Source organism: Eretmochelys imbricata, chromosome 12 (assembly GCF_965152235.1).
Source record: "Eretmochelys imbricata isolate rEreImb1 chromosome 12, rEreImb1.hap1, whole genome shotgun sequence".
Lineage (NCBI taxonomy): Eukaryota > Metazoa > Chordata > Testudines > Cheloniidae > Eretmochelys > Eretmochelys imbricata.
The window spans coordinates 18806776-18823720 of NC_135583.1; the positions used below are offsets into that span (position 1 = coordinate 18806776).

The 16945-nt window shown below is 38.5% G+C and overlaps 1 protein-coding gene across 4 annotated transcripts in view; it reads right to left on the reverse strand.

The window, feature by feature from the left end:
• PHKB (phosphorylase kinase regulatory subunit beta) overlaps nucleotides 1-16945 on the reverse strand; it is a 218574-nt gene that overhangs the window by 70729 nt on the left and 130900 nt on the right. For all 4 annotated transcript variants that reach the window (XM_077830734.1, XM_077830733.1, XM_077830732.1 and 1 more), the window contains 4 exons: nucleotides 14293-14350; nucleotides 9701-9778; nucleotides 7495-7653; nucleotides 4882-4976 (listed from right to left, as the gene is read on the reverse strand). In XM_077830734.1, the coding sequence (XP_077686860.1) occupies nucleotides 4882-4976; nucleotides 7495-7653; nucleotides 9701-9778; nucleotides 14293-14350 (390 nt within the window). The remainder of the gene's footprint in view (nucleotides 1-4881; nucleotides 4977-7494; nucleotides 7654-9700; nucleotides 9779-14292; nucleotides 14351-16945) is intronic.

A 16945-nucleotide genomic window follows, 5' to 3' on the forward strand; every position in this document is an offset into this window, starting at 1 on the left:
AGGTGGTGCTACCAGCCTGCCTGTAATAGGCACAATGTCATTTACAGTACTGCTAGTATGAGCAATTCCTGAGGACTGAATGGGAACACAAGAATTACCATATAGGATGAGAACAATGGACCACCTAATTTAGTATCTCATCTCTAACAGCATACAGTAACAGATGCTTCAGAGGAGGAGCAAGAAACTCTGTAATGGAATAACTTGGTCAATGGGGAAGTTTCTTCCCAATCCCAGTCAATGGTTACATTTATGCCTGCATGCATAACAGTTTATATCCTCTATTCTTTTTTATCCTACCAAAAATAACTGTGGATGCTCTTATTATCTATACAATTACCTAATCTTTCAATCCTACTTGGCTCGTGAACTAAATCTCTCTTGTGGCACTGAGTTCCACAGGCTAATTATGAAATTCCCGTTATCAATTTTAAAATTTTGCTTTTCATTCATGTTTCCTTGTTCTTCTATTTCACCTTTCTCAAAATACGAGTGCCTAATTCACCTTCTTCGTATCATTCATTATGGTACGTCCCATCATTAAATTAAAATCATACAGGATTCTAGTCGAGAAAAAGAAACACATACTGTATCTCTGATAATCAAAGTCCTTAGGGAAGAATCTGTTTCTCCCTACACATCTGGAAAATTAACACAGATTTCCTGCTAAGTCATGCAATATGTTCCACTGGTTTGTAGAACAAATCCTTTCTAGATTTTCAATACTGTTCATCTATGATCATCAGAAGATATTGGTCTCAAGAACCAAGTTGTTTACAAGGGAAATGAACAAAAGAACAACTAAAAAAGACAGGTTTCAGAGTAACAGCCGTGTTAGTCTGTATTCACAAAAAGAAAAGGAGGACTTGTGGCACCTTAGAGACTAACCAATTTATTTGAGCATAAGCTTTCGTGAGCTACAGCTCACTTCATCGGATGCATACCGTGGAAACTGCAGAAGACATTATATACACAGAGACCATGAAACAATACCTCCTCCCACCCCACTCTCCTGCTGGTAATAGCTTATCTAAAGTGATCATTCTCCTTACAATGTGCATGATAATCAAGTTGGGCCATTTCCAGCACAAATCCAGGTTTTCTCACCCTCTGCCCCCACACCCCCCACAAACTCACTCTCCTGCTGGTAATAGCCCATCCAAAGTGATCACCCTCTTTACAATGTGTATGATAATCAAGGTGGGCCATTTCCAGCACAAATCCAACAATCACATACCACACAACAGAACCACTAACCCAGGAACCTATCCTTGCAACAAAGCCCGTTGCCAACTGTGTCCACATATCTATTCAGGGGACACCATCACACGGCCTAATAACATCAGCCACACTATCACAGGCTCGTTCACCTGCACATCCACCAATGTGATATATGCCATCATGTGCCAGCAATGCCCCTCTGCCATGTACATTGGTCAAACTGGACAGTCTCTACGTAAAAGAATAAATGGACACAAATCAGATGTCAAGAATTATAACATTCATAAACCAGTCGGAGAACACTTCAGTCTCTCTGGTCAAGCAATTACAGACATGAAGGTCGCTATCTTAAAACAAAAAAACTTCAAATCCAGACTCCAGCGAGAAACTGCTGAATTGGAATTCATTTGCAAATTGGATACTATTAATTTAGGCTTAAATAGAGACTGGGAGTGGCTAAGTCATTATGCAAGGTAGCCTATTTCCCCTTGTTTTTTCCTACCCCCCCCCCAGACGTTCTGGTTAAACTTGGATTTGTGCTGGAAATGGCCCACCTTGATTATCATGCACATTGTAGGAGAGTGGTCACTTTGGATGAACTATTACCAGCAGAAGAGTGAGCTTGTGTGTTGGGGGGGGGGTGAGAAAACCTGGATTTGTGCTGGAAATGGCCCACCTTAATTATCATGCACATTGTAGGGAGAGTGGTCACTTTGGATAAGCTATTACCAGCAGGAGAGTGAGCTTGTGTGTGTGTGTGTGTGTGTGTTTTTGGGGGGTGGGGGGGTGAGAAAACCTGGATTTGTGCTGGAAATGGCCCACCTTGATTTTCATACACATTGTAAGGAGAGTGGTCACTTTGGATAAGCTATTACCAGCAGGAGAGTGAGTTTGTGTGTGTGGTTTTTGGAAAAAAGGGGGGGGGGTGAGAAAACCTGGATTTGTGCTGGAAATGGCCCACCTTGATTATCATACACATTGTAAAGAGAGTGATCACTTTGGATGGGCTATTACCAGCAGGAGAGTGAGTGGGGGGGGGGGAGGGTGAGAAAACCTGGATTTGTGCTGGAAATGGCCCACCTTGATTATCATACACATTGTAAGGAGAGTGATCACTTTAGATAAGCTATTACCAGCAGGAGAGTGGGGTGGGAGGAGGTATTGTTTCATGGTCTCTGTGTATATAATGTCTTCTGCAGTTTCCACAGTATGCATCCGATGAAGTGAGCTGTAGCTCACGAAAGCTCATGCTCAAATAAATCGGTTAGTCTCTAAGGTGCCACAAGTACTCCTTTTCTTTTAACTAAAAAAGAGGATACAAGGGAAGATCAAGGTAGTGGATAATTTATGCATATTGAGAATGGCTGTAAAGCAAGAGGCAATTCTTACGCTAACTAACTGAATCCAACTTTAGTGCTGCACAACTGACTGTGCAATGTAACTTCTTCTGGCAGCACCCTTGGGTGCTGGGTAAAACACACAAGCAAATTCCATACATACTGTCAATTTCCACGGTATGCATCCGATAAAGTGAGCTGTAGCTCACGAAAGCTCATGCTCAAATAAATTGGTCAGTCTCTAAGGTGCCACAAGTACTCCTTTTCTTTTTGAGTTTCCATTATCTCACATTAACATAGCGTAAGTGCTCCAGTGTGAACAATGGAAGTCTCATTCACAAATCATCAGCTAGCACCCGGGCATCAGGATTGCCTAGGCAACAAGAAATGGGAAGATACTGAGTGCTTGTAAGGAGTATTTGGATAAATCAAGAAAAAAGAAATGCCTTGGAAGCAGGATACACATTCATTTGCACAAGACACAGTAGCTTTTGTTTCCACAGAATAGTTTACATCAATATCTGATAAACATTCCACAATTTCTTCTACAACACTGCACAGTAAGAAAAAAAGTTAGTCTCGATTAAGGAAATGTCTCTCTGCAAGAATGTAAAAGGTTCAGAATGTGCTTTTAATCACCTGCCTCACACTTTTTACATGCATGTGGCTCTTGCCTCCATTATAAAGGGCTCATCTACATACAAACTGCACAGATAGAGTTGGTCGGAAAAATTTTGAAAAAACAATTTTTCATCTGAATTTTCCACTTTGTCAAAATCTAAATTTTTTGCAGAATCAGTTTACTTTTGACAAATTACTGCTGGAAACCTGCTTGTCTTCCTGCCAGGTCACACCAGAGGCCTTGGAACTTGACAGCCAGTACTCGGAGAGCTTCGAGTCTCCCTGATAGTCCACCAGGTTAGCTGCCTGGAGCTGCAGACTGAAATTGACATGATTCTTAATTCATAATTCTTGTCAGTCTTCTGCCTACTACTGAAGAGCAGTCATGAAACTAACAGGAATTATGTCAATTTCAGTCCACAGCTGCTAGGGCTTCCAGGGTTCCTGGCTCAGCTGCAGCCCAGCTGGTAGGCAGCTGAGGATTCTGGTGAGCATATTTTGTTTTGGAAACACCACATTTCAGTGTTTCAGGAAAAAAAATAGTGGGTTTTTAAGTCCTGTGAAAATTTTTGAGTTATTGTTTTTTCATCCTGAATCTGGATGAAAAATGTTTCTGAAAGCTTAAAAAAATTGCAGAACTAAAATGTGGTTTCTCAGCCATCTCTGTGTAACTTAAATTGATTTAAAGAATAAGAGTTTTCTTTCTACACTCTCAGTGGGGGGATCGGCCGCTTCCCGTTCCCCCCCATAGCTACGCTCCCCCGCCCCTAGGAGCCAGAGGGACCTGCCAGATGCTTCCTGGGAACTACTCCAGGTAAGCACCACCGGGACGCCCCACCTCGCCCCCCGGCAGGTGCCTCTGGCTGATAGGGGTGGGGTAGGCACTCACTACGGTGACCCACAAGACCCTCTTGCCCGGTTCTGGGGGCAGTCAAGGGACAGGGGAGGGGGGTGGATGGGGCAGGGGTCTGGGGGAGGCATCAAGGAATGCGGGGGGGGGGGTTGGATCGGGCAGGAGTGGTGGGGGGTGGGCAACAACCCCCTCGTGGGGTGAGGAGGGAACCCGTTGTTAAGATTTTGGCAGCTCATCACTGGATGTATGGATCGAAGAGAGCCCAACTCCTAAAAGTCTTAGGAAGTCAATGTAGAAAATCTTTTATACACCTACAGCCAAAATTTATCTGGAGATCGAGAGAAGAGCAGGTCTCTCCCTGCCTCCCTATGCACCTCTTACAGTGTGCAAGACTATGGACATCTTTGATTGCCACATAATTTAGGTGTGATGTGCTTCCTAAATCACGGGCATCTTGCTTATATCATAACCTGTATCCAGAAATAGCTACTGCAAGTGACATAATCATCATAGTTCCTGTCCACACTACTAAAGCTGTTATACTACTATACCTAAGAGTTCACATAGAACGTACTTCTCACCCGAAGCAAGATTTCCTGAGGTTTACATTTTCATATTACTACATAGTATCAGTTTCTGTCAAAGAGCACACATACAAATCTGAAAGAAAACCAGTAATCCACCATTCAGAAGGATCCATTGATTTTTACCGGAAATTGATTTAAAAATAAATTAAAAAGCATAATACATGCATTTAATTTGGAAAATAACCTGAATTCTGACACAGTATTGATGCTGTTTTGAACTAAAATATTTTAATCTAATAGATTAAATTAAGCATATGCTTACCTGATTTGAGTATCTCATGCTGACATTCCGCTGATCTTGTGGAGGTATGTAACGCCCTATTGGATCAATGTCTTTGGGATTTACTAATCCATCAACTGAAAGTAAACCACAATTGAAACATTATTAAAGAGTCTGAGCACTTTCAAGGTAACATGTATTCTATTACCAATATTATGTAATCCATTAGTATTACTTCCATTAATGTAGATACATAGCATAGAAATAGCAGCTTCAGGTACTATTTTGAAAGGACCACTACAGTCTCTAAAGACAGGCAGTCAACTCCCAAACTCTTTTCTCACACAAACTGACCAAGTGTTGCCTTAAATCCCTTCTCAATAACAACATCTCTTCCCATGTGTTAATTTCCCCAAAGCATCCTACAGTTGCATTTGTTCCTGGATCTGTGCTCATGTTTGAGACAGGCGACAAGCCATAATGTGCCAAGACTGTGATGGGGTTTCTGGCACAATTAAAGTTGTGACCAAAACAGTGAACGTCCACTGAAGTGGGTATAAAAGCCCAACAGCCATACATAGCTTGTTCAGCCGTGATGGCATACCTATTGTAACAAGGAAATCATCAGGCACTCATGGATGCTACAAGAGAAGGTGAATTTCCCCTATAAACACTCAACTCTGACAGCTTGGCATTGAAAGAAAAATTCGCTTTTGATCCCAAAACTGACAGTCACTCATAGCCCTAAGCACAATGGAAAGCCTGCAAAACACACACACACACCTGCGCTAACCACATAACAATGTTTAGCAAAATAGGTGTATACAATTGATACAAAACACCAACCTGAATGTCAATAAAAAGGAAAGGAGGGGGAGGATGCAGGGTCATTGTATTAATGGTGAGTGAAAATTATGTTCTCACTCCTTGGAATTGAACCTTATATCAGCTCACAGGGAAGGGAATCAATCAACAAGTCAGTGGGATTCAAAACTATGAGTAGAGTAGTTGAAGAAATGGAATAAGTTTTCAGGTAAGAGTATTTGTGCAGAAAATTTTTGCATTCATCCAATATCATGTTACTCATCTGACCAACCAACCAGTGATGATTCATACTGAACACCTGCATATAACTGTTAGTGATCAACCTGTAGTAGCGAATGCAACATGGGAAAAAGTTAAATAAGAAGATAAGAGGAAAGACACCAATGATAACTTAGGAAATGATTCAACATGATTAATTACAGGACAGAAAAAGTAACAACAGGAAGGGAAAGAAAGTAAAACAGAAGCAAGGGGATGTAGCAAGTAGAGCTGGTCAAACAGCTTGGCAAATATTTCATTTGATTTATTTTACCAGTATTCATCAGCTACAGAGCCGATCAAATACTATTTAGCAAACCTATTAGATTAATACCATTGGAATTCATCAAATATATTCAATATTTATTTCTTCCAGCTATTTGACCAATCTTAGTAGGAAGTGGCATCTAAAACATTAAGTACAAGATTGACTGCTAATATTACAATTAAATATACTAAACAATAAACAGTACACAACTCCTTTATTCACTTAATTTGCAGCAAACGTGGCCTGGTAGGTAGAAAGGGGGTGGTGGTACAAATATAGTCTCACCCTGGCTAGCCAGCTTATTGCTTCACTGGGAGGAGTCACATTCATTTTTCAGCTCTGGTCAGAAGAATGGGATCATAATTGGCAAGTTGTGAAGAAATGTGTCCACAAGACCAACCCTCTATGAAGATGTCTACTTTGTGAAAAAGCGCCATCTCTCCTAATGCACAGTGCAATATTGAAAAGTGTTTGAAAGTTGATAGAACTTTATTCTTATGAATATCCCCCCACTCTTTTTTCTTTATTCCCAAACTTTATTCTCTCATCGGATCCTTGACTTTGTATTTCAGGTGATTTACCAGCAATGACAATTTTCTCAATCTCAATGAAAATAACTAATTCGTTTAGTCATTATGGAGTTTTAATTGGTGACCTAACTTTCTAAGGAGTTTCGAAGTTAGGTCAGTCATTGGCACAATAAACCGTAAATCTGGCATTTCCTGTTCTGAGTGCTTAATTGTGCAACCTTCAAGTTTTATTAAAGGAGTTATTGGTTCAGAATATGATTTTAATGTATTAGGGTGGAGTATATGATATTATAATGCTGGCAGGGGAGTGAAAGCAAAGGTTAGTAGCTGAAGGATAGAGAAGTGTATGGGGGGGTGGAATCAGAGGAAAGCTTGAAACTTTAAAAAGCTGATAGGATGTTTCACACGTGAAGGAACATGGGAAAACACACAGGTACACTGCCATTGTAGGCAGTCCCATCATACCATCCCCTCCATAAACTTACCAAGCTCAGTCTTGAAGCCAGTTAGTTTTTTTGCCCCCACTACTCCCCTTGGAAGATTGTTCCAGAACTGAACTCCACATATTTATCAAAGGAGAGGTAGTGACCGATTTTTATATACATACATACATATCTATATACACACACATACAAAATAACTATCCAGAGTCCATTCAAAACTTAAATCTGGATATGTATATTGGTTTAAAAAAATGTTGACAAGAAATATATGTTTTATTACTAGCAGTGTGATAAACATGATTTGAATCTAGTTTTATCCATTTCCTCTTACCCAGGAGTTTTGCAATGATGTACAGTGCCTGTCCCCACAAGAAAAGCTTTCCATCACGTCCACTGTTGCTCGGAAATCGTTTCTGACTACCAGGATTTTTCTTTTCTAATTCAACAAAGTCAGCTGGCACATAATAATACCTGGGTACAACAGGATATCCTGTGGAATTTTAAAATAAATACATTACGTAAATATATAAAACTATTTCCCTATAAAACTGAAGTGAATTTAAAATGGAAAAAATATACACTGATAATCTGTTTGAACTGAACGGTTGCCAGCATTGTGTTATCCTTCCAAGGCAGTGCAGACTGAGAGCTATATTAAACATTACTTTATTTATGCCTGAACATCATTTTTACATGATTTCTTTACTGAACAAATGTACCGTCTCTTAATATTCTATTCAGGGCAAAGCAGAATGAATATTTATTTATAGATAGCAAAAAAAGGTATGCTGTCTAGAAATTAGCAAAATACTCACAGATAATCAAAATTACTTGGAAATAAAGAGGTTTTTTGCATTTCTTTACAGACTCAAAATTAGACCCATTTTGTGAAAAAAATCAAAGATAAACAGATTCTTTTCAAGGAAAAATAGCTTTATAATAAATCATGTGTAAATTCCAAGTTTTTGCATGTATTCAGTGCAAAGTTAGATATTTAATCAAAATCTTGCTTTAAGTAAAATTTAACTTCTATGAAATTCCATGAAACAAAATGGCACAATTATTACACTGGCACACAGGAGGATAGAAAGTGGTGTTCCCATGGAATTACCAAGTGTGTTTCTGTGAATTACTGATTCGTAGACCTTATTTCATTACCATGTAAACTGGCTGAATCAACCATTTAAAAACAGAATTATAAAACATCTAGATGATTACAGTATGATTTGGACAAACCAGCAAGCCCCTTGCAAACAAAAAGACTGTGCCTCACTAATTTTCTAGATTTCTTTGAGCATTTCAACAAAACAGCCAATGAAGGCAAATCAGCTGACAATATCTCTGGACAAAAAAAAAAAAAAAAAAATCACTCTCAAGAGGCTAATACAGAAATTAAGAAATAGAATGACATAGGAAGTACTCTAAGGGACTAGAAAATGGCTCAAAGTCAGAAAAGTTCAGATCAAAAATAAATGGTGATGACAAAGGTTAACAGTCAGCACACAAGATTATTTTTTAAGATCATGTTGCTTAATGTATTAATCAATCATCTGGAAAAGAGGATGATCAATGAGGTGGCAAGATTTGCACTGTGGTCGGCTGCAGTATGACAATTCTTAAATTCTTGTGAGCAACTGACTCAGTTTAATTAAAACTGCAAGATCCAGGAATGATACAAAGACTAGAAGATTCTTGCATAGACAAAAATGAATACCATAAAATCCACAATGCCATAGATGTGTAGAATATCTGATTATTATTAACAAAACACATTATTCTAGGAAACTCAAAACTTTAGGCTTGGATTATCAATAGTCTAAGCCTGAGCTCTATTCAGACCATTTTTGTTGTTTTCATTTAATCCGTGGTCTCCTTATTCGTTGTGGAAAAATACCCATTCAGTCCATCTGTGAGCTTCCTAGTATGCAGTTCCACTAAAACTGTAGTTCGAGTGATTTAGAAGACAGAACATTCCAAATAATTCTAAAATACTGTTATTTTCACAGCATGATAAATCCAAACTAGAATCTGTATCATATTCAAATACTGAATAATTTTTAGAGCACTCTTGCTGTTGAAGCTGAGAACCAGTGAATAATTAAAGCAGTTACTTATATTTGTCTCAGAGTGGAATATTTTGACATTGGGAATATTAGTAACTAAACTTTCCAAGCATAGTCATCTAATCTTTGTAAATACTGAAACAAAACGAAACAAAAAACGGTTTCTGAGTAAACCTTGCATTTAAACCATCATCAATTCTTTTCCCAGATAATGAACTCCTTTTCTAATTAGATATGTTTTTACGGAAGAAAAAAAACCTAGGTTTTATATTATAAATTATAATAAAATTATGATATATATTATATTAAGTGCTGTGAAGCATTACTCTCATAACAATATATTCTTTCCACATTACTTTGATCTTCTGTTGCTACAGTATTTGCAAAAAAATTTAGAAGACTTAAGTATACTTTTAAAACGTTCAGATAACCCAAAGGAACCTACAATTCCTTGAAACTACTATCGCACACTACCTTCAGCTGACTGTTGAAGCAAAGGATCCAGAAGCTCCTGATATTCCTTTACTTGTTCCGCATTTCCTCTAAAAATTCCTACAAATAACCAAGTAAAATTTCAATTAATAAACAACTTTTTTTTTTACACTTGAATTTAGCAGTCATGAAAAGGTCTATACTAACATCGCTGATGATTGGACCCGAATGAGTTATCTGCAGAATGGATCCAGCACAGGCAGTGCCAAAGCAGTGTCCCCATGCTGCCCTGCCAGTATGTCTCAGTCCTGACCTGGAGGGAGCACTCTAAGGTCTTATCTATGCAGGAAAGCTTTTTTGGGTATAAACTAAGTTGTGAATTTAAACCAATACAGTTATATCAGTATAACCCGCACATGCAGTCACCCATTTCAGTATGAGTGCCTTTTTTCAATTTAGTTTATACAAGCTGGGAAGAAGTTTAAGCTTAAAAAAGCCACTCTTATACCAGAATAATGATGTCTATATGGGGGATGGTGGGGAGGGGGGAGACTTCTATCAAGGTAACAGTTCTGCTAAACCTTTCCCTCACAGAGGAGGGCTAAGGGCAAGATGGTAGTAAAGTCTCTATGGCCATATTCTTTGACCTTTGCTGAGACTGTCAAGGAGGAGGCTGGAAGTGCCAGCTGCAATTTTTTTTTTTAAATGACGCAATACGTGTCCATTTTTAAAAAGTCAAATGAGGCTACCAGACTCATTTCACATAGGATTCTTAATAGCCACCCAATAGTAAAGCTAGAGAGCTAGTATTCTCAGTGTAGACTTTATATCCCACTGTACATGCTCTGAGCGATCCAGTCTTTCCTGGGCAAGCTCTAGGTCTTTAGGATGGACTTTTCAGATACCTGAAAATTAGGTGTCCAACTCCCATTGAATTTCAAAAGAATTCACATGCCTAAATCCTATAATGCCCCTTTGAAACTCCAATCCAAAAACCCTTAATACATTTTATGAAGGCACAGTATCTTTAATACCAAGAGCAAAGTTGGGAGGAATCAACTACGCTTGACCTTGAAGGGGTAAAATTGTGTCTTGAAGGGGTTTGGGGACGGTTTACCAACTAGGAAAGGTGGAGGGAATTTGGGATGTGCTAATTTCCTTTAATATACATCAGCGCTACTCTGGAGCTCTAAAGCTGATTCTCTTTTGACGAATAGTAACAGTCAATTTTCAAACTGTTATAACATCTTATACTTGCTCCTCTGTTCTGCCATCAGGTTCCCCTCATACCCTTGTCGCGAAGGATTTCTGTAGTTTCCAAAAATCACAGAGAATAGCAGAAAACGGGCACGGCATTTCCCAATAATGAAACTGGCTTGTCTAGCACAATCCCCTTCTACACTCTATAATTCATCCACAAAAGATTAAAATTGCTAAATAATTTTCTCTTGAGAAAGGCCCCACAAGGAAAGTACCCTGGTACTGAGTCTGGAAGAAATACATCTGTGTGTGACACTGGGAGTCCTGAAAACATAGACCACTAAAAACACACGAACTGAAAAAAAAATAGTATGATGCTCAGAAAAAAATTAAACAAACACATTTTTATTAAACATATAAAGTTCTTAATCTACATTTCCCTAAACTCTAAAATTTCTTCTCATAATCTGTTTTAAGCATACCAATGTGGCCAACTGGCTATTCCAATTAAACCAGGGCTTTGAAAAGAAGTCTAAACTCAACCTTCATAACAGAACGTTGATGGGAAGTTCTCTGAACACACTATTTAGAGGGTTTTTCTTTTTCACCCAATTTTGTAATACTAAAGGGCAAGAAAATATCTTAGCAAACGTATTTCCATATATTTTGGAATATTGCTACGTATACAGCATATGTAAGAAGAGCTAAGGAGAAATAAATGCAACAGAAAACAAACTGCAAATCTTGGCAGGTGAAGGTTTGTGCAAGGAAAAAGGGTATGTTAAAAACACATTGAGACTATAGAACAGTGACCTCTCGTCAACATACTTTTGAGCACTGTGTTGACATGACAAAGAAATGAATATTTTGACAGCGTTTATTTGAAAATTATTTCAATCACCAGATGTTAGTAAATAAAAATCATCACAAGCTGCATGTGAAAATCCAGTAGCCATTTATACCAAACAACATCTGGAAAAGGGCAAATAATAAGTGTGACATATGCGAAACTTAAGAGACAGCTCCTGTTAATGTTAAAAGAAAATGCAAAACTAATTCCAAAATATATAATTTTCAGAATCTCATCCACTCCTCCCAATTTCAAACATTAGAAAGTTGTGATTTGACAGACAACAGAAAAGCTGACATGTATATCAATAAAATATTGGAAAACCTGTGTTACCTCATGGTATAACAGAACAAAATGCTTTAAGCCAAAATTAATTATTGTAGATGTGTATATTTGTTGGGAAATGTGTCATTTTATTTTAGAAGACCACAGAAGAATTTCATTGCTGTGATGATGGTTATTTTTTTAAATGATCAGTGACTGATTTTAAGAATCTCTGTTACCACTGTCTATATTCCGCTATTCCACTCAAGCCACAAAGCTCAGAGTACCTTTGCTGAAATAATTTCCCCTGTAGATAAGAGCAGGTGGGGGTAGGGTGTTACGTGATGACAAACTGCTTCCAACAGAGTAAGCATTCATGGTAGGGGTAATTCACTCTTTCTGAAATTTCATTTTCCCTTTCCAGTTTTATTAGTCTCTCTCTACATATTTCAAATTTTGTATTAACTTTAGGTGTGGAGATTTGGAGATTCAGAGATGTTTTTTCTCCCATACTGAGAAACATATACTTTCTTTCGTGGTGATGGTTATTCTGACCAATATTTTATCCCACTATGGCTTCTACCACTAAGTCATGATATAATGTAATAAGATTTGATTCAAAAATTTGAAACACTTGTTTACTTCATGTCTTTCAGCCAATTGCCTCCTTTGATCATTGATTTTCTTCATTTGTTTATTTTACAACCAGCGGACAAGGTACTTTATATATTTTCCTGGGTGGCAGTTGGATGAAGGTTTCTCTGGCCTGCCATGGATATTCTATTTTCATTATTAACCCACAGTTGTTTTCATCACTACATGAGTTTAATATTACAGACCAATGAGCAATTTGGAAATAGCAATTTTCCCACATGCAAATAGAGAACTTATTTTTAGAGTGGCATTATGGCAAAGACACCAAGCAGCCTAACTGCCTTTTGTAGTAGAGGTTTTTGAAGCCTAATCTTGATGGCAAAACATATTACAAAGAAGAGAGCAGCAGATATTAGTACTCTGAATGCACACATGCACAGAGGCAGCTAAATTCACATTTATTTTATTCAAGAAGATGAAGGTATCAGAAGCGAAAGGCTATAACTGTTTTTTAAAGCTATGAAATTTGTAGTTTTTCCCTCAGCTTACAGAAGAGAGACAACATTCTCTTAACCATTCCCATCCACAGTTAGTAGAACAGTAAACATTTTCTGCTTGTCTAAAGCTCCATGTGAGGGGAACCTATCAGAGCCTTCTCTGCAGCATATTTGGCTTCCTTGTGAAAACTGCAAATGTCTATTCCTAAAGGAAATGTTCATTTGTGTATTGGCATCCTTACCACTCCTCACACTGTAGTCTACCTACCCAAAATAGAAAATCTTATCTGCTGCTCAGATAATAAAGGGAATTTCTTGGAAACAAATTGATGGCAAAACCTTTTTTAGAAGGTTCTGATCTACTCTGTTGAAATCCCCTCTACTCAACCCTCTTTTCCAAAACTTCCTTGGCTACCTCCATAAGAGCTTCTGCTTCCCTCCTTCCCTTCATTGTTCTCCTCCACACCTTCAACAATTCCAATAACCTCTCTGACATGTCTCCGAAACTTACAGGCATCTTGTAAAGAAATTTAGCTTTAGTATTCTCCTGCCACCAAGAGATCTCTGAGTTGCTTATTTATCCTCTCCTGCATTCTGCTTGATTTACCACAGCACACCCACTCTTTTAAAGATTTGCTGCAAAATCCAGCTTTCCTGTATACTGCTCTTTAGAAGCCCCACTTTCACCTCTTTCACACACTGGAGTTTGGTGCATCTCAGGTCCATTGAGAGAGAGAAAATGGGAGGTACCAAGTTCTAGTAAACACACAGCCAGGTACTGCAATGGTGGAGTCCCTGATAACCTAAAGAGAGTAAGAATGATGGATGACAAGAGTAAGGAAGAAGATTAATGGTAGGCATTTTAGGGCCCATGGAATAAGGGAGGTGATTGCTGGGGAAGGAAAAGCTAAGCCGCTCCCACAGGTTTAGTTAAAGATTGAAGCAGGATCTGAACTTCTAGAATTGTGTACTGTGTCTGTGAACCATGCATCGTTATTATTAACTTAAGTGATTGCTATCTGTATCTTTGATTTTATTCAAAGAAATGGTTCACCCTAAATATCTGAAATAATTCATTGTATTTGACTCATGAGGCAGACCTATCAATGAGACATTTGTATCACTGAATTACAGTTTACTCTTGCAGGGAAGGAAAATAATTTCATTTCTGTTCTCTAAGGACCAGCCTCTAATGTCTTTACCAAACACTAGTGTCAAGCCATACTTACCATCAATCATCATGAAAATAAAAAACAGAGGAAATTCACACTCAATCCCATCAAACAGCTAAAAAGAAAAAAAAATTCAACATTTTAGTTTAAAAGAAATGCATTCAAATACACTTTTAAACCGGAGGATAAAAATGAATACAAATTATTATTTTAGTACATTAGTTCTTCATTTTAAAATACAGATCATTTTTCTTGTTTCATGGAGATTTATTGTGCTTTTAACATGTTTTAGCATATATTCAAGTAATAAATTTACATAGTCTAAGTTATATTCTCAGCAGAAGATTTTTTATTTAATTAAGACACATCTGAAAGTATTTGAAGGAAAAATGGAAACTTAATTCAGACAACCTTTACTGATAGACATTAATATTCAAAAACACAGTGAAATTGTTTTTAATATACCCAGACTGTAGCCAACTGTGAAATTAAATTAAGTGATAAATAACCTGCCTATTTGTTATGTGAAACCAGCTGTTCATTGAATTTAAATGTAAGCACATTTATCATCAGACAAATCAATGATTAAACTGCTGACTTAACATTCTCTCAGAACAGCACATGCAAAGATACAACACATCTCAATCAAATGGACTCCACAATTCTGCGTAATCTAATAACTCAGAAGTTTTTCCAGTTTGTTTCCTCCTAAAAAAAAGTACTGAAACATTCTCAATCTTGGAAGCTCACATTTTCACGTGAGAAGAATATGATCTAGAAAAAATAATATAATGTTCTGAAATACTAAATACAAATTTAGTTAAATACTAAAAGTAAAAGTTTAAGTAAGGCCAGCATTAGACCACAAAGGGCAGAGCCGCAGGCCCTCTCAGAGGTCCAGAGAGGCCTAGGCCAATTCCAGGTTTTGAGGCCCCTAGCCATTATAAAAATAAAAAATGATGACACATGGTCTCATCTTGTGCCATCAGAACAGACACATTTTTATTAATATTTATGAATATTTTAAACTCTACAATATGACAAAATCTATCAGTTAATAAAAAAATTATGTCTTTTATCAAATCACATCTCTTATTTGCTTAAATTTGCAGCTCTAAGCTAAGAGAGTGTCACATTATGGTCCGATAGGGATGCGTATAAAAACAAGTTGTGAAACTGATCAAATGCAAAAAAATTAACGAATACCTAAATTTGAGGCCCCCCCTGAGCTTGAGGCCCAGGCCAAATGCCCTCCTTGCCCTGGGCAGATATACAGTAACTCCTCACTTAAAGTCGTCCCAGTTAACCTTGTTTCGTTGTTACGTTGCTGATCAATTAGGGAACATGCTCATTTAAAGCTGGGCAATGCTCCCTTATAACGTTGTTTGGCAGCCGCCTGCTTTGTCCACTGGTTGCAGAAAGAGCAGCCCGTTGGAGCTAGCTGGTGGGGGCTTGGAACCAGGGTGGGCCGGCAGCCCCCTATCAGCTCCCCGCTCCCCTAAGTTCCCTGTGCAGCAGCCGCCCAGCAGGCTATCAATTGCCAGCAGTTCAGCTGTCCCTCCCCCAACTGCAGTGTGCTGCTCCTGCCCTCTTCTTTGGAGCTGCTTCCGGGAGCCTCCTGCTTGCTGTGCAGGGAGAAGGGTGGGGGTGCTAATGTCAGGGTGTCCCCCTCACCCCACTCCTGCCCCCTGCTCCTTTACTCCATTGGGCCATCTCCACAGAGCAAGGGGGGCCGGACAGGGCTCAGGACGGAGGGAGCTTGCTGGCAGCAGCTGCTGTCTCAACTTGCTGATCTACTTAAAAAGGCAATGTACTTAGAGTGGGGTCAGCATACTTAAAGGGGCAATGCACGTCTCTCTTTCTCTCACACATGGTGTGTGTCTCTGTCTCTCTCTGGCATCCTGTCTCCCCTCCCTCCATTTGTGCTGCCTTGTAGAGCGTGAGGCTACATTAACAACAAGGTGTTAACCCTTGAGGGCTCAGCCTAGTGCTAGTTCATCATTTAGCAGTAAGGCATTCCCTGGGAAATATCCCATCCTCTTCCACCCTTTGACTTCACCACCTCAACGAAGCTTCACAACCATAATTGCTGTGTACTGTATTAAACTGTTTAAAACTTATACTCTGTGTGTGTGTGTGTGTCTTTTGTCTGGCAAAAAAAATTTCTCTGGAACCTAAACCCCCCTATTTTCATTAATTCTTATGGGGAAATTGGATTTGCTTAACATCGTTTCGCTTAAGTAGCATTTTTTAGGAACATAACTACAACGTTAAGCGAGGAGTGACTGTAATTCAAAGTTAAGACCTTCAGTCTCAGTACAACCATTTCCACCCATTGTTTTGCTTCTGTTTTTCAGAGACATCTTGAAGTAAAGACTAGTTTAAAACTGTCTTTTTCAGCTCCTTATAAAAAACAGATGTATTTAAGCATTTTTATTATATTATTTCTAGAGAGATGATATAATCTTTAACAGCCTTAAGTATAGTGCAACTAGGTTGCTTCTATATTATATAAAATGAGAGACTACCCCCCACCACCCCACCACACACACACACACACACCCCTACCTCTCTCTCTATTGAGGAAAGGGTTACAGGGAGAAAACAACAAAATTTTTAAATTTTTTAGCTTCGCAATATGGTCTCTCTAGACCAGGGATCGGCAACCTGTCAGAAATGGTGTGCTGAGTCTTCATTTATTCACTCTAAT